The sequence below is a fragment of the Bidens hawaiensis genome, unplaced genomic scaffold (assembly GCF_021521415.1).
Source record: "Bidens hawaiensis isolate Kalapana, Puna unplaced genomic scaffold, B.hawaiensis_p1.1 tig00021328_1, whole genome shotgun sequence".
Lineage (NCBI taxonomy): Eukaryota > Viridiplantae > Streptophyta > Magnoliopsida > Asterales > Asteraceae > Bidens > Bidens hawaiensis.
The window spans coordinates 318,698-337,285 of record NW_027493298.1 but is presented as its reverse complement, the minus strand read 5'-3'; the positions used below and the strand labels follow the sequence as shown (position 1 = coordinate 337,285).

General features: G+C 35.9%; 1 protein-coding gene and 1 pseudogene across 2 annotated transcripts; both read left to right on the top strand.

Annotated features, from left to right (window-relative positions):
* Positions 1 to 8,618: 8,618 nt before the first annotated feature.
* Positions 8,619 to 11,099, top strand: LOC143563197 (protein yippee-like). The gene is made up of 5 exons (XM_077050797.1): positions 8,619 to 8,726; positions 10,032 to 10,075; positions 10,505 to 10,613; positions 10,694 to 10,749; positions 10,828 to 11,099. The coding sequence occupies exons 1-5, from the start codon at positions 8,631 to 8,633 to the stop codon at positions 10,907 to 10,909; spliced, it is 387 nt and encodes a 128-aa protein (XP_076906912.1). The 5' UTR covers positions 8,619 to 8,630; the 3' UTR covers positions 10,910 to 11,099.
* A 1,762-nt stretch (positions 11,100 to 12,861) lies between these two features.
* On the top strand, positions 12,862 to 17,240 carry LOC143563192 (uncharacterized; annotated as a pseudogene). The gene is made up of 6 exons (XR_013140618.1): positions 12,862 to 13,175; positions 14,191 to 14,302; positions 14,530 to 14,644; positions 14,735 to 14,988; positions 15,021 to 15,885; positions 16,411 to 17,240. The product of XR_013140618.1 is annotated as an uncharacterized LOC143563192 (transcript).
* Positions 17,241 to 18,588: the final 1,348 nt, after the last annotated feature.

Below are 18,588 nucleotides of genomic sequence, written 5' to 3'. Positions count from 1 at the left end.
TGTTAAAGAGAGTGGGGTTTTTGAGAAAAGTTTGAAATATGATGTGGCGGTTTGTATGCGTTTTTAATTCCGGCTCATGTTTGTTTTGTAAATTTGTTAAAAGAATTGATGTGTGAATTCATTTTAATTTCAAATCTGGATTTCGTTTCCAGTAAGTTATACCCAAAACATAAAAAGTCGAATGCTGGGATACGAAGAAAATGCATGTGGGTTCGATAGAGATGATTACGTAATCGATAGGAAACGTGGTGGGCCCACAAAATGAGGCTGTTAAAGAAAGGAGAACTTGGACCAATAGACACCTCCTTTGGGCCCAATTACGAAGCATTATTATTTCAAATTTAATGCTGGTGAATCGGCTTGTTTGGGCTTGACTGATAGGCCAGGTGAACGGGCTTAATATTTCAACTGATCTTCTTTAATTTATTTATTTATTTATTTATCTTAATTTCAAAGGTATGGACACCGGGGTCACCATGAAAAATAATCACCCTTCCGCCCGGAAAACTAAACGTGATGACCCTACCCATTTGCCACTCACACAGGGGAAACCCATGGATGGAAAAACCAGCTGCCTTAACTTGGTTAATACTACAATTGATTATAATCGAGAATTCAAGATCTATAAAAAAAACAACAAACATTTTTTTATTCATACATGATGGTCCATTACGCAATTTCGGTTACATATAAATTATTCTTCGTGTGTAATTTTTTTCATACCAAACACTACCTGAAGGACTTTCACCTTAACTAAGTATACACCTTCAGACCTTCATTTTCATTTCAACCCATTTTACATTATTATCCACTAAGTATACACCTTCATACCTTCATTTTCATTTCAACCCATTTTACATTATTATCCACATGCAATACATGCATATCAATCAGTAGCTAAGGCTTTCATTTTACTACCTCTACACCTCAAGACCTTAATTTACATTTTAACTACAGACATTAATCATCAAGACATGATATTCAACTCCTAAGCCGTACAAGGATAATGTTTTGACGTGGATGCATCACTTAATGCTATTATAATGATCGAAGACACGTCGTAACTTTATTCATCATAAACTTTAAGTATTTCAATCTTATTATACTATTAAAGCAATACAAGATATCAACATGGCCTAGCATGTCTACATGGGCTTCAAAGTCATCTGTTTTTCATCTATAGAATTACCACATAATTTGCTAATTAATAATTTCTACAATCATAACCTTACTAATTAATGTTTTCTATAATCATAACCAACTATTTCATTTCAAATTATTTAAATACCGATTTTGACCACAATTAATTATGTATAACTAATTTTGCGTTCCCTTTTTTAGTATGATTATTATTTTTGGAATTCAATGATTTGTATAACAAGATCTCATTTCACAATTTAAACATATTTTTCCTACATCTTGTGGTTTTGCAGAAAACAATGTAAAAATTTCTTATGATATCTACACACATATATAACTAGTTTGAGGCCCGTAAACTACACGGTAGTTCTTGAAAATACAATATTTAATAATAATCATTATACAAGAAACAATAAACCCGTTAAACACTATTAATACAATTGTTGTACAATAGTATTTAAAACAATTTTAAAGTAAAAGATAATTATAAATATCAAATGTTTGAAAAAAAAATTAGGAAATAAATATTAAATTCTTAAATTCACAAAGTTTGAACTTTGAAGCGTCAATTTTAAAAAGGAAAATTGGATTTTAATAATCCCAATTTAACGCGGTTGGCCGATAATAATCCGAACTTTGAAAATAGCTGTCACTGGTCCCAACTTTCATACTATTTGTTTTCATTGGACCTCCGTTAAAAAAAATTAAACGACGTTAAGTTTTTTCCAAATTTCAATCGGATATTTTAGGGCTTTTGATCGGAATGAGAATACGAGTCGATTGATATAAAACTTACCTCTAAAAGGTGGTCCAAACGACCAAAGGATGTTTCAATTCTGGTGTTTAAACTTCTAATTAACAAAAATCAAGTTGTTTGAAGTATCATTTCGAGTTAAGTTTTACAACAATCGATTTGCATTCTCATTCCGATCAAAAGCCCTAAAACATTAATTTGAAATTTGAGAAAAAGTTAACGTTGTTAAAAAAATTTTAACGGAGGTCCAATAAAAACAAATAGTGTGAAAGTTGGGACCAGTGACAGCTATTTTCAAAGTTGAGATTATTATTTGCCAACTGCATTAAGTTGGGATTATTAAAATCCAATTTTCCTTTTAAAAATGATAACTATTATTTTACTATTATGAATTTGTTAAAAAGGATGAGGTTTAATGTAGTAGTGACAAGTGACAAAACTTGTATCATTTTATTAGAGAGTATAGATGTTTGAAATATTTTGCACTTGTGTGTAACACGGGACAATATCCTTGTATTATAATTATACACGGGATAATTATATCATTGTAAGAGAACCGGTTCAATTTGGAACCATTTTAGGCCGTTGATGTGACACTCGTCAATTTCAGATTAACTCCGTTAAGCCGAACTCCGTTAATTCAAACTTAAGATCACACGAACTGTAACGCATATCTCATTACATTTAAATTAGGGTTTAAATGACGCATGACAATCACTACACAAGTAGTCTTTCGGAATTTCACCGAAACACACACGAGTCGACTCAAACCGTTGGTGAACAAACGATAAGTAATTGATAGTTATGTGTTAATCTATGTGTTACTTGATATTTATATATATATAACACTAAATTCAAGAAGCAAAAGCCTAGTTTATGCTAGAAATTGATTAACTAGAAGTTCAGGGGGCTAAGTGTAACATAATTAATAATATAATCAAATTATTACACAACCCTAACTCCCTCCCTTCCCTTGTACGATCGGTCTTCCCTCTCTCCCTCTCTTGGCAGCCGTAACACACACATACAAGTATTTTTCAAGTTTTGTTGGAGGATTCAAGGTGCAAGATAGGTAATTAACATCCCCTCTAGCTATTCTAATGATTTAATTATGACATTGAGCATGTTAATCAAAACCCTAAATCTTGAAAGTGATGATTGAAGATGAGTTAGGGTTTAATTATGTGTTTGTTGATGATTGCTAGTGAATTGATAACTAGTTATGCTGTTATTGATTGTTAATTACATGTTTCTTGAAAATTAATCTTGAAGTAAAACCCTAATTGTGTGTGTAAAGTGAAATTGAGATGCATGGTTGGTGAATTATGCATCTAGAGGGTTGTATGTATGACTTATAGTTCATAGGTTAATGATATGTTGAGTTTTGATGAAAACTGATGCTGGACAGATTATTGAATTCGTGTTTAAATGACTGTAACTCGATGTTAATTATATGTTCTGAAGTGATTTTTGATTCTATGATGTAGTAGGTCGAGTCTAGTTTCTAAAGAGTCCAAATTTGTAATTTTTGGACGTGTAAAAGTTAGTTTTTATCATTTTACAAATATGTTGTGCAAGTCTGATTCGGGAAGCCTGCTGGTAAGCTATTTTGCGACTAAGATATCTCATAAACGACAAGACCAAATGGGTTGGTTCCACTTCTAGAAGTTAATATTTTGAGTTAGGAATCTAACCCAATTGGTCTTGAATTAATTGAATTTGTCATTTAACAGTAATAACAAATAACATTCTGTTGCGCATGATAATGATTGTTGTGTGTTTACTGTGATATTTTGATCATTGTGATAAAACCGTATATGATAAAAATATAATAAAAATATTTTTAGAAACCTAACTCACGTGTGCTTCTATGATGATTTTTGGTGATTTATTTGACATGTTAGGATTTATTGAATAGAGTAATATTCTTGAGTGAAAATCTGCATGGACAATTTAGCTGCAGAACTACTTGGATTAACATGAAAAGTGTATAACCGATCGATGTTTGCTATGTTTTGATTAAATTTCCCTTGTGGGGGATATTACTGGTAATGTACAATGTTAATACTTGACACTTAAGTAGTTGTTCACACATGTAACGTATCACCAACGTGTTTGTCGAGTTGCACTTATTTCACAAATGGAACACGAAACGCATCTCATGCGTAAGTTGTATGTGTCGAGTCTAGGGACTCACTTGTAGTTTAAATACTTAAAAAAATCTCATTTTTGTTTCTAGAGCACTAGTAAGGATTTTCTGTGACGCACACCTCTCTCGGATTCTTATTGATTTTCTTCGCAAACAGTGAGTTTCACGTCCCTTTTTTACTCTTTTTAAACGCTTTTATTAGGGGGAGATAACTGATGTGTGTCTAACGATGCTCTCACAACTAAGCTTTAAATTTATTAAACGAAAATCCTAACGAATCCACACGCAACCGGCAAGTGTACCGATCACTAATAGTATAGACCTAAGGAAGTCCGAGTATCGAACACAAGGACACTTGAAAACGTATATGATACTTAACCCTAACCAAGACTCACCAAATAATATTTAAATGATTTTTAATATAATTAACTACTTAACCTAACTTACTTTAACTAAATTAGTTAACTAAACTTAACTTAATTAAATGAAACTCTTGACGAAACTTGGAAACTTTACTACAGTCGGAGAAAACGTCTACCTAGGTAAGAATCATATTGAAGGTATAATAAGGTAATGGATTGAAGACTCTCACGACACCGGTTCCTAAGGATGACTCAACTAAGGTTCACTCAAAAAAGCTAGATCACCTCTCAGTCTCACTAACAAACTCTAACTTACACTTAGTTGATTTTAAGAACAAACCGACAAACGAAATGTTAAAGTGCTCTAATGTCGACTCTCCTCTCGGACTCACCGACACACTACCCTAATGGAGACGAATACTACGCAACCAAGGATAGAGGAACAATTTAGTTTAACTTAAACTAGACCAACTAATCGCTCAAAAACCCAAACCCGACAAGAACCGAACCCGCTCTCGCGCGATCCTAATTCTAACAAGCAAAAGCTATGAGACGAGTTTACTTCCTATCACCTCTCGGTCTCTAAGAAGGTGTTCACCCGCTGATTATATTCAATTAAAACACTCACTTAAACCCTACGGTTGATCACCCCGCAAACAAACCCTAAACACTAAGTAAAGAGTCCTAACAAGCAACAATCAATCAAAACTCATTCAATTAATTAAAGCAAGAGGTTTATAAGTGTAATTAACAAATTCACAGCCACTAAACACAACCTAATTCAATTTTAAACCAAACTTTTTATTAACAATTCAAGTCATGATAATCAACAATCCATATTACTCATTAAAACCTAACAATAAACATCTAACCTAGGTAGAACTAACAAGTTTAGTCAATCATAATCAATGAACAGTAGATAAAATAGATATAAATGATAAACATGCTCATGTAAATCTGATTACAAAAGGTTTGAATGCTTAAAAACCAAAAACGAACTCACAAACGTTAAAATAGTCAAAACCGACAACCGAAGGATAAAAGATGTAACCGTAAGCTTGTCCTCCTTGGTTTCTCCTCAAGAGCAGGTGTGGGATGGCTGGAAACTTGAATAAAATCGTTCATAGGGTTTTAGGGTTTATATATATGTTTAAACACCTCCTTCCTAATATAAAATATGTTAAAACAAGCCCATTAGGCCCACTAGAAGACAAAATAGACGTGGTAGCTGATTCTTGAACATTCTTGGCAGCCTTGGGACATGTTGGAATCTACCACATGCTTCTTGAATGGTATGACCTGGTCGCGTAGCTCGAACATGACATTTTCTGACATTTTTCGACTTTCAGCTCGTTTATCTTCGTTTTTGAGTACCGGCTTCTTCCAAGCTCCGTTTTAGCTGATTCTTTTTCCATTTGACTCGTTTTCTCGCTCTCTTCAACATGGAACCTATCACATACACAAACATTTAATTTCATGCAAGAAAAAGTTATATTCGTTAATAGTTTAAGCACAAAACGACACAAAATCGGAATAAAACTCTATGTGTTTTACAACACATCAATAACATACTCCAACGCTGTAGATTTTGTTAGTTTTTATATATCACTTGTAAGGCTAAGTGGCAAACAAACCAACCAAAGTCCTTCATAACATCGAACCGGTTAATATTTGGATAATAGCGAGTCACTGTTGAGTAGTACTACTGGGATTGACAAACCCCACCCAACTCTAAACTCAACTGTAGGTCGAGTGGGTGTAATCTTGGCTAACACATTACCATGGTCGTGGTTGACATGGTGGCAAGGCAATTGATAAACAGTCAGTTTCGGTATCGAACACTTAGTAATACATGCTTGATAGGTTAGCTACCTATTGATATATAATTGACTTAACACTATCTGGTAACGCAAAACGCAAAACGTAAACGCAAACGCAAACACTTTATTTATATAAACTTGTGAACTCACCAACCCTGTGTTGACACTTTTAGTATGTTATTCTCAGGTAGCCGAGGCGGGCACGCGGTATAGGAACATGCATTTGCTAAACACCATTGCTTTAGAAACTTCTTTTAATTATTATCTTGATAACTTGGGTTTTTAAGTCGTCCTGTGTGGCGCAAACGTTTTGGTTTACAATTTATGCTTCCGCATTTTATTTAAGACTTAATGTCTTGTTGGTTTGAAAACTTTAAACATGGTGTTTGATTATAACTAATGATTCTGATCCTGTTAGTTCACACCCTTTGACGGTTAAGCTCCGCTGGTGGATTTTGAGGGTGTGACAGTTGAGGTTTTAAACCAGTTCCTGTTTCAAAAGGAAAATATAGAGCACTCGACGACTATCTACGAATATAATGCAACTTACATAAGTTATATACGTGAACAAATGATACATCAAAAGTGACAAACAAAGTGCATATCGCAAAAGTTTTTGCTCGGTGTATGATAAAAAATGAAAAAGCAAATTTTCCCGGTGAGCTAAGATGGTCTAACAACGTGTCAAATTTACTTATTGCTTGAATACTTACTTCAAACTTTGTCATTCTAAGTTGAAGCTTCAAGTTAGAAACTTGATTCACAATTTGAACGTTTATATGTTTAGTTAATTGAAACACACCGAACACTTTGTTTTTGTATGGGATGTGATCCTCATACACCACCCCCACATGCCTATACGGCTCGTATAGGCCTATACGGTCGTATAGGGTACACATGCCTGACAAGTGGACAAAAAAAACAACTTTTTGCAGCCTATACGACCGTATAGGCCTACACGAGCCGTATAGGCATTAAATGGCTCGTATTGCCTTCTGACAAAACCATAAAAGCTATACGGTCGTATAGGGCTATACGACCGTATAGAAAACATTTGTAGAAACATTCAGGCTGCCTTAATCGCTGCCGGAAAACGACTATACGGGCTTATACGGCCCGTATAGTGCTATACAACCCGTTAACATAAACGAGCCAAATACGACCCGTATAAATCATATATATTGTATATATGGTCATCATTTTTTTTAAAAAAGTGCCTATACGGTCGTATAAGGCTATACGACCGTATAGAAAACATTTGCAGAAACATTCAGGCTGCCTTAATCGCTGCCGAAAAACAACTATACGGGCCTATACGAGCCGTATAGTGCTATACGACCCGTTAACATAAACGAGCCAAATACGACCCGTATAAATCATATATATTGTATGTATGGTCATCATTTTTTTTAAAAAAAAGTGCCTATACGGTCGTATAAGGCTATACGACCGTATATAAAACATTTGCAGAAACATTCAGGCTGCCTTAATCGCTGCCGGAAAACAACTATACGGGCCTATACGAGCCGTATAGTACTATACGACCCGTTAACATAAACGAGCCAAATACGACCCGTATAAATCATATATATTGTATATATGGTCATCATTTTTTTTTAAAAAAATGTCTATACGGCCGTATAGGCCTATACGACCCGTATAGCCCTATACGAGGCACTATAAACGATGGCCGACAACCTCAGACACAAACTGACTAGATTCAGGTCCTATACGACCGTATAACCCTATACAAGTCATATAAGACAAAAAAAATGATGTATAAGAATCCGGGGTGATGTGGAAGAATCCCATGGCTTTTGTATTAATGTTTGGATCATCATTCTCCACATTGCATATTCAATAAATAAATAAATTAAAAAACCAGAAAAAGTTAATCGCCATCATCCCCATAATTAAAAAATAAACACCTCTGGAGCCGTGTGTAATCTACACACTACAATTCTTAACTTTGGTGGGATGGTAAAGGCTTTGGCCTTTTGGTGAGAGGTCCAGGGTTCGATTCCTGACATTGGCGGTATAATGTAAATAGTAGGAGGAAAGATTTGAATGTTCAAAAAAAAAAACAATTCTTAACTCTAGATACAAACTAAAAGCGATACCCTCTACAACAACATTCATTAACTCTCTGCAATTAAAATAGTACTCCATGCATGTTAACTTGTACCATCCCATAAATTTATGAAAGGTGGGGCCCACGACTCCATCAAAAAGATTAGTGGGGTCAGATTGCGTGAACTTATTGTTATTATTATTATTATTATTATTATTATTATTATTATCTATCGATTGAATGCTTTCAAAACAATCGTCATTCGTTCTTCCCCACTTTTCACACAATCACATTCACATCTTCTTCCTTCCATTAAACAATTAAACAATATCAAATGGGCCGATTGTTTCTGGTAGCATTAGAAGCCAAGATTTACAGTTGCAAGTACTGCAAAACACATCTTGCTCTTTGCGACGACATCGTTTCAAAGGTCTATTTTTAATCTTAATCCACCATTTCTGATCGATCCAATTTATCCAATTCATTCAGTTTTGAATGAATTCAAGTGAACCCATATCGTAATTATGAATCGGTAACGGTTTTCACTTTTGAAGAGACACTAACCTGACCCCGGGCAGATTACTGGTAACCTGGGGGTTAGATAGATGTTTCCCACGAGGGGTTAGACCCTGAGAAGATGGTTCTTCTGATAACCTGAAACCGTGAGCTTGTCACTGAGAAGGGGGGGGGGGGTTCCTCCTTGTGACCACCCTCCGGCGTGAGAATCAGACTAGATTGCTCTTTAAATATAAGTGTATATTAAGAGATTGCTAGAGCAGATATCAGGTATAATATGATGATACAAGATAAGATGAGATGGTCATACCATTTGTGGTATTTATAGCCGAAGGTAGGTTTCCAAGGAGGTGTGGCCGGCTGCAACAGTGTTCCTGTTCCACCAACAGTGGCCTACGCACGTGCCCTGCTGGTAGTTGGTGGGTAGGCAGCGGCTGATAGTGACCAGGCCTGCTGTGTACTATTCCTTTTCCACCAACTGCCGGCTACGCAAGTGGTATGGCAGTAGTTGGTGAGTAGGCAGTGGCTTAATAATGACACAGTACATGAGCATTCTGCTCGCCATACTGTTGTCAATAAGCTGTCGTATCTTTAGTCAGATCTTTTTCCCATACCTCGTCAGGTACAGTACAGAAGATCTTCCTGTATCGTACGGACTGGCTTATTTGGGCGGGAGTATTCCCCCTCCCGCCCTTGTGCGGGATTGTTCCCGGCTTTGCTCATTCCCTCAGGTGACACTGAGTGATTGAGAGCTAAGTGCCTTGTGCGTGTAGCCTTGCTGCGCGGGTGGCCTTCCCTGATGGCTTGTATCCGAAGCTGCGGGAACAGGCGGAGTCCTTCACCATCGGGAGGCATTTCCTGCGGGACCAGCTTGCGTACTGCGCGTAAGGACGTCACGTCTCTGAGCATGGTTGGTCCTGCGGATCCAGTTGGTTTCTGCGCAGACGTCCCTCTTCAAGGTGAGTCTTGCGGGTCCAACTAGGCTCTGCTGGGACCTACCTCTTCAACTTTGATCTGACCTGAAAACCTTCACAAAGAGTTGAGATTCACAGGCTAATTTGATCGATTTGTAAATTTGTATTGAAATTGGTTAATTGGATTACTGAATTGGTGGTTAGTGTGATTCTAGGTCGAATTATTTGTATAATTAGGTTATTGATTTGTTCAAATTAGGGGATTTTGCTGATTAGGGTTTACTCTGTTTTTTTTGTTATTATAGTCGTTCCATTGCAGACATGGGAAAGCTTATCTCTTCAGTAAAGTGTAAGTTTTTATTGCTCCTGTGTGTTATTAACTTATTATTGTTGGTTAATTTCGATTTATTTCAAATGCTTTCTTTATAATGTGGTTTCTATATAAAGAGAAAAGATGCAACACAATAATTGTTTAACGTACAAGAATACTTATTTTTCATGAAATCGATCCATGAAATCACATGACAAGATCTCGAAATCGTCAATATATATCCAATTAATCATTGGCTCACCGAAATAAACAGTTTTGGATCGTTAATCGATCAATTTTTTAATTTTCTTCACGAAAACGTTTTTGAGGGGTTTTTGAACTTTTGGCTAAGCGTTTTAGATTTTTGGTTGAGCGTTTTAGTATTTTTGCCTTTGAGCGTCTTGCGTTCTCGACCCTCTATATAAATATGCAATCGCAAATCATAATTATGTTTCTAATGTTTTACAGAGCAAATGTGACAATTGGAGTTAAGGAAGATAGAATGATGATGACGGGATTACACACAGTAGCCGGCATTTTCTGTGTTAAATGTGGGTCGATAGTTGGATGGACATACGTAAGATCATCTATGAAACTTTTAAGTTTAAGATTTAGCCGACCCGTTAAGAAGTTTGAACTTTGATTTGTGACATTTAGGAAACCGCTCACGAAAAGAACCAAAAGTACAAGGAGGGGAAGTCGGTGCTGGAACGGTTTGTGTTTGATTAAATGACGTGTTTATGGACTTTGAACGAGCGGGAAGTTAATATTATTGGTCTTGGATTATGTAGGTTTAAGCTTTCGGGACCGGATGGAAGTAGTTATTGGGTCAGTCATGAAGCACAAATAATTCGAAGCGAACAAGAAGTTTGATGACTTGAAAATTGGAAATTGGAAGTTGTAAATTGTAAATTCTCTCACGCGTTTCATCTTAATGTTATCTGTGTTAAGAAGGTAAGGATCGGTTCGGTTAATGTGTTGAATGTGGAATTATGGATTAATTGTTGCTGTCAATGAAATTCAAGCATATTTTATTTATGAATTTGATTATTGCTTCTTATCTTGATCAAGTTTAATGTGTTCTCTAATTTGTCTAGATCAATTATGCTTTAGCTAAAGTACATTATAGTCATTGTGAACGACTTTTAGTTTGTCAGATAGCTTATAAAAAAATGATGGTACTAAACATTGGCGAAACTTGGACGAAAATGTTGAGGGGGCGGAACGAAAATGTATATACAAATTTTCTTTAACGGAGGGGGTCAGACTCAAATTTTCAGACGAAAACGGATAAATTTACACCACTGAGCAAAATTGATGGGGGCCAAAGAAGCTTTGCCAATGGTTTTAGCTAGCATACGCGATGCATGCCTTTTTGTTTAGATAAATAATATAACTTGCAACACCTTTAGATATATAATATAACTAAGCATGCGTTATGCATAGTTAAATGTTGTAGCACAGAAGCTGGCTTGATCTGGAACTCCCCAAGTTTCTTTAAGATTCGATACTAACATGATCCAACAATGTTAGATCAAAGATTTATATCAGTGTTACTCTACAACCTTAATCACATATAAATAATTTCAATCATTGACTTCTTCGTGAGGGAATAGTACATATGTAAGCATTATTCCTTGTTTTCACCACGCTGCTTGCCTCGACATCCCTATTGTTATAGTCGTAGCTCATGCTGCCACAAAATATTGTTGTGCATGTTGATAGGTCGTTGTATTGCCACCAACATGTTAGTACAGTAAATTGGTAATACCAAGTGTAGAGGGTGTGGCTTTGGTGTGGAGCAAGAGAGGTTGGAAAGACTAAGGTAGAAGCTAATGTGGCGCGTCGGGGTTTTCAGGAACACCATTTTCGCCTTTTTTGTATGGAGCGGGATGGAGCAAGACCGAGTTAGCTCCACAAAATTAGGAAAAAAGAACACAACAAATAAAACAAAGAATTGTGAATACCCAAGTACACATTAAATGTGATAAAAATGCGGAAATGTTATTCCCGCTCATTCACTATGATGCCACTTGCATGAAAAAACAGGATCCTTTCATACTCAATTTAACAAAGTTTGGAATTACTCTTATTACAAAAATAAGCTTTTCTGAGATGAGATGTTAATAATTCATATTAATTTTAATGTTGTAAGCATGATTCATCCAAGAAGTGACAATAACATCATCAATTAGAAAATCCACCAATTTAAGGAGACTCCTTTGAGTCAAATTTCAAAACTAAGTCCATAAAGATTTCAATTCTTAACCCTCGCTTTCATATCTCTCCGTATTAATAACTATTATTATTAGTATTATTGCTGTTATGTTTCTGATATCTACTGTCACCGTTATACACATATTCTTATATTCTAACATGTCAGCTCCACTTATGCCGACATTATTCATCGTAACTCTCTTATTTATCTGTGTTAACATTAACACTTTATTTAAAATATAAAATGCAACAACTTTAGTCGGTAAACACCTTGAAACAACAAAAATATATTTATATATTTCTTTCTAAACAAATAAAAACTAATTCTGTCTTCTTATACCCAAAAGAAACCCCTTAAAGCAGTCCTTATTTACACAGCTGCCACCAGCTTGCTTCTATTCTATCTTTCAAATTGACTACTACTACTGCATTCAAATTGACTACTACTACTACACTCCTTCCACCTTTCTCTCTCTAACCCGTGTCCCATTTTCTCTCTCCAAACCTTCATCTTCATACCACCTCCAACGCTTGCCTTCTACGCATTACAATTTACAACCAATTCATCTCAAATTCCAGATCTACATCCATAATATTATTCCAAATTATCGTCACATAGCTTATAATTAACTCCCTTGCTTTGGTTTCCGTGCATATTATTATTATTATGTGTTTTTATGGTTTAGGGTTTCGGAGTTGTGAAATTTGTTTATTGTGGCGATGAATCGAAGCTTCCGGGCGCCGGAGAAAGGAGTGCCGGCGGGATTGAAGCCACGGCAGCCGCAAGTGATGAGTTTTAAGAAGAATGTAGTGAAGGAGAAAGAAGATGAGTTAGGGTTATTTTTGGAAATGAGACAACGAGAGAAAGAGTGTGACCAGCTGCTGCTGCAGAATACAGAAGATGAGTTTGATTCATCACTTGGTAATTTACTAATTTGTTTATATAGGTTACATATTTTACTGTTTGGGATTGCTTATTTTATCTCTTTATGACTTATAAGTTATAAAACTTGTGTTATTTGGTGTTTGGGAAAGTTAAAGATTGTGATTGTATAAGTCATAAGTTAAAACTTTGTAACTTATAACTTATGACTTATATAAGTTATATTGAGGTTCCCAAACACCCCCTAGAAGATGAGTTTGATTCACTCGGTAATCCATAAACGAATAATTTCTGTTAATTGTCCAATGTAATTTTTTTATTTATTTTTTCGGTTGTGCGGGTTGAAAATGGTTAGGTTATGGTGTTCAAAACTTAATTATGATGTTTCGAAGCTGAAATATGTTGGTTCTGAGCTTGGTTATGGTGTTTCCAAGCTCGGTTATAAACCGTTTCAGCATGAAATCAAATGTTCGAATCTGGAGATGGAGGTATAAAAGATGAAATTTGTGGTATAAATTTCGATAGAACACAAACAGACGAGGTTTGGTGCGGTTTCGGTTAAAGTCAGTATAATGAAGACCATTAACTGTAGCCATAAGTTTATAACCGAATGATGATTAATCAGATTCACTAAACTATAACCGATTGGTTTTGTCGGTTATGGTTAATTTTTTCAGTTAACGGTTCGGTTTTCGGTTGTGGTTCTGTTTTTGCTCTCCCATTATTCATTATTATTTGAAATTGACTATAAAAGGATACACTTTGTTCATTGGCTAATCAATCAACTAGGATTGAAAAATATTACATTTCAATTTAGGTAAAAAAAAAAGATTTGGCTCAGGGTGATCTATTCGATACGAGTAGGAGAAGAACCATTATTACAAAATAACTTGAGAAGAGTAATTAGTTGCCTAATGATGGGGCTTTTATGTAATTAGTTGTATATGTTCCATGATTTATAAATGCCATTTTAAGTATGATGCACAAAATGGCCAATTTACTTGCATATGTAACTTGATGATGGATTTGTGTTCTGTATTGTTAGATTTTGCAGGATCGGTTGAAGGAAGTTCACATATGTTCAGTATGCCTTCAGCAACTGCTGCTAGAAAGACGGGTGCTGATGAGTTTCTCAACTCTGAAGATGATAAAAATGATTACGAATGGTAATTTGTGTTATCTTGTCTCTATTTCATACTAAACTTCCCGTCATTATGTGATTGTTGGCACTAGTTTGTTAGGTTAATGCCACTGATGATACACATTGTTCATAAATCTTGTTACTGGATTTTGTATCCAGTATTGGGAGCATATATAATTCGTTTATATTCATGCCATATTGGCTATAGGTTTAATTCTATGATTGTTTAGTGAACGTTTTTTATGTTTTCAGGCTTTTAACACCACCTGGCACACCTCTTTTCCCTTCATTAGAGATGGAATCACAGAAAACCGTGATGGCTCAAACAGGAACACCTAAGGCCCGTCCTACTGCACTAAGATCTCGAGTAACGTCAATTCTTTGTTCTATATTCAGTACCTTTATATAAATTTTGCATGCATTCTAAACTAATAATATCGTTTACTGCTTATTATAGCTATCATCAAATAACCAACCGGAGGCTACCGGTAGGAATAATTTAGTATCTAGGAATCAAGTATCCTCACCTGGATTAACCACTTCAAGTACCGGACTTCGTAGGCCTTCATCTTCAGGAGGCCCAACTTCAAGGCCTGCTACTCCAACCGGCAGGCCCGCTACTCCGACCGGCAGGCCTGCTACTCCCACAGGAAGGCCTGCTTTGGGCACGTCAACTAGGCCCATAACAGGCTCAACCAAAACAGTTTCAACGCATCTAGACCAACTTCAACTACCGCATCTAGACCGACTTCAACCACCACATCTAGACTGACTTCAACCACCACATCTAGACCGACTTCAACCACCACATCTAGGCCGACTTAAACCACAACATCCAGGCCTTCAAGATCTTCAACTCTTACTTCTCGGCCTACTGTAGGGTCCACTAAGCCCACAGTGCCAGCTAGATCTTCAACACCTACACCAAGATCCACTGCAAGATCTTCAACTCCCACGAGTAGACCAGTTTTACCTGCAACCAGACCTGTGTCACGGGCCCCAACACCTACACATAGGCAACCGACACCGACAACCTCAACAAAAACATCAATCGTTAAAACTCCAACAGTTACAAAACCAGTACCAAATACAAGAAGTGGTGCAGGGACACCACGATCTAGTTCACCTAGTCCTAGTGTAAGACCAAAACCGTGGAAACCACAAGAAATGCCTGGTTACTCACTCACTGCACCGCCAAATTTACGAACCTCGGTTACCGATAGACCGCCTTCGGTTACACGTGGAAGACCAGGTGCAGCGAGCACCCGGTCTTCATCCGTTGAACCAGTGGCTAACGGAAGAGTTAGAAGGCAATCGTGTTCACCCTCGAGAGGACGGTTACCTAACGGTTTGCTTCATAGTAGTGGGAGCTCGGTCCCGGTTCCTGCACTGAACCGTGCGTATGCGAAAGCTAATGATAATTTGAGTCCCGGACTCTATGGAACAAAGATGGTGGAACGTGTGATTAACATGAGGAAACTGATCCCACCGAAGCAAGATGACAAACATTCACCTCTTAGTAACTTGTCTGCCAAGTCGTCTCCTGATAGCTCGGGTTTTGGTCGATCACTTTCTAAGAAATCCTTGGATATGGCTATACGGCATATGGTATGTTTCTTCTTATTAGGCCTGTAAATTAACCAAATGAACAGAAACAACTAAATGAATGGAGTTTTCTTGTTTTTGCCAAGTCATTAGAAACTGCACCTGTTTGTTTTTGCGTTCCTTTATGTTTGTTCATTAATACCGTAAACAAATGGCTCACCAAATATAAGTAACGTGGACATAAGTCTGTCCTTAAAAGTTAATAAAACGAGACTGAATTGTGATGTTTGATATTTTAATTTCATAAAACTACATTAAATTGTAACGATTCTAAAAATTTTAAATGAATATTTAAATGAACGAACTCAAAGCAAGTAAACTACCGAACATAGATGAATGAAAAAAGGCACGTTCATGTTCCTTCGTTTACTTAAATGAACAAAAAGTTATGCTCATGTCTGTCCATTTATATATAAGAGAACATAAACAAACGGTTAACTGAACAAAATGGTTAACTGAACATTTGGTTTTTTACGGACCTACTTCCCATCTTACGAGATTTGAGTCTAAATTGCTTGCTTGGAACAGGATATAAGGAGAACAATACCGGGCAATTTGAGGCCATTAATGAATAATATTCCAGCATCATCGATGTACAGTGTGAGAACGGGTCCCACAAGGAATCGCACAGTTGGTATTTCAGATTCACCACTTGCTACTAGCAGCAACGCAAGCTCGGACATGAGTGTGAATAATAATAGTCTGTGTTTGGATGGGAATGTAGATGATGAGATTAACAGCGAAAGGCGGATGCTTAATATACGCGGGAGGTGATTCGGTCATAAAGTGTTGTTATCTGACTTTTACTTGATTTGTATGTTAATTAATTAATATGTTCAGTACTTAAGCATGATTAACCTGCGAGTGATATAACCGGTATCATCTAATTTAGTTGTTAGTCTGAAGCAAAGATTGATCTTATGTGATTGTGTAAATGTGGTTCTCAAACAGGAGATAATGTGTTAAAGTGTTTGGGTAGATGGAATCTATTCCTGATGACGTGGCATTATGTGATTTGTTGGTCTTGATGTGAATTGTCATGTTTTGTTGGAGTCATGAGAATATGAAGTCTTGTGATTCTTGTTTGTCATATACTGTTGTTTTTACGATGTCATTCAAGATTTGAATGAATTTCATGTATAAAATGGTCCCAAACAGAACCAAAATCCGAAGGGTTGATGAATTTCTAGCGTTAAATGAGACGATAAGACAACAGGTGTAGACGGGTCTACCCCGTAATCTGTTTCAACAATCGAATCAACTGTGAATAGGAGAAAAATATCGAGTGATAGGGACGAGTTTTTAAATATCTTTTGGGACAACGACCCAACCCGACCCTTGTTCCAAGATTGTTGAGAGAAAAGATATCGAGTGTGAGACACAAATTTACAAATATCTTTTTTGGACAGTGATCCAGTTCGGCCCTAGTTTATGCATAGTAAATTAATAATGCATCACTCTTAATTAGGGGTGTAAACAAAACAAGCGGAGTCTTAGTTTGACTAAGCTCAACTTGTTTCAAGTTATATTTTTTACCTTTTTAGAGCACAAGCTTAGATTTGACTTTGTTCTTTAATATATACTTTTATTTTTATACATAATATAGTATATAGTTATTTTTCTCACAACTTTATAAATAATTAATATTATACAAATGAATTTTTTACATATTAATATATAAATACAGCTCAAGAGACGACTCGAGCTCATTTATTAAACAATCGTATTTTACGCTCGGGATCGAGCTGATTTAAGTTGAGATATATTCAAGCTTTAACAAACCAATCACAAGTGCATTACGAGCAGGCTAAGTTTAGATCTAGTAATATATCTTGAATCTGGCTTGTTCGTATTTGGAGCTCGAGCTTTGCTTGTTCACCAATGAGCTAAATGCAGCAGAAGCAGTGGCGGATATACCAGGTTACCCCTCAACTTTAGCTGCGTAGTGCAAAATTTTATTTATATTTAACTGTTTGATATATCGGAACCTCTGAGCGAAAATTAGGTTACCCTGAGTAAATATTATACAAAAGAGAAAAAGTAAAACTTCATCGGAATTTTTTTTCCGGTAATATGTGGTTGCAGAAAAGTGAAAGAGGAATATAAAGGTAGAAGATGAGTTTGTATTTCATTTATCGAGGTAAAAAAGAAAAGTGAAAATTGACAGGTTCCTTTCATGTCATTTCATTTGATTTTTAATTAAATTATAAGTATAATATATTTTTTAAAATGTATGTGAACTGAAAGTTCCATCTTGAATTTGGATTTTTTCTATTCAAAAATGAAAAAAGAAAGAAAAAAAAATTGGATTTCTACTTGTCATGTATTTATACATTTGTTGATAACTTGGTATATTTCATTTAATTGATCTTATTTGCTTTGTTTTTTTAACGATTAATGAATAAAGACCAGTTACCCGAGGTAATGAATAAAGACCGGTTACCCAAGATAATACAATAACAAAAGACGATCTCATACACCCACGATGACAGACAACATTGGGTAGCCCGAATCGATCATCTTCTGTTACGACTTGCTTATTTTTATCTACGATATAAATTTTATTCACAACAAGCCAGTCTATGTTCGACGTAAATTTTATTCAAAACGAGTTAGCTCAAACATGATGATAAACAACTAGATTCGTTAGACGTTAAACCCAATTTAAAATTTAGAAAATAAAAAAATAGAGGCTCCTTGTTACAC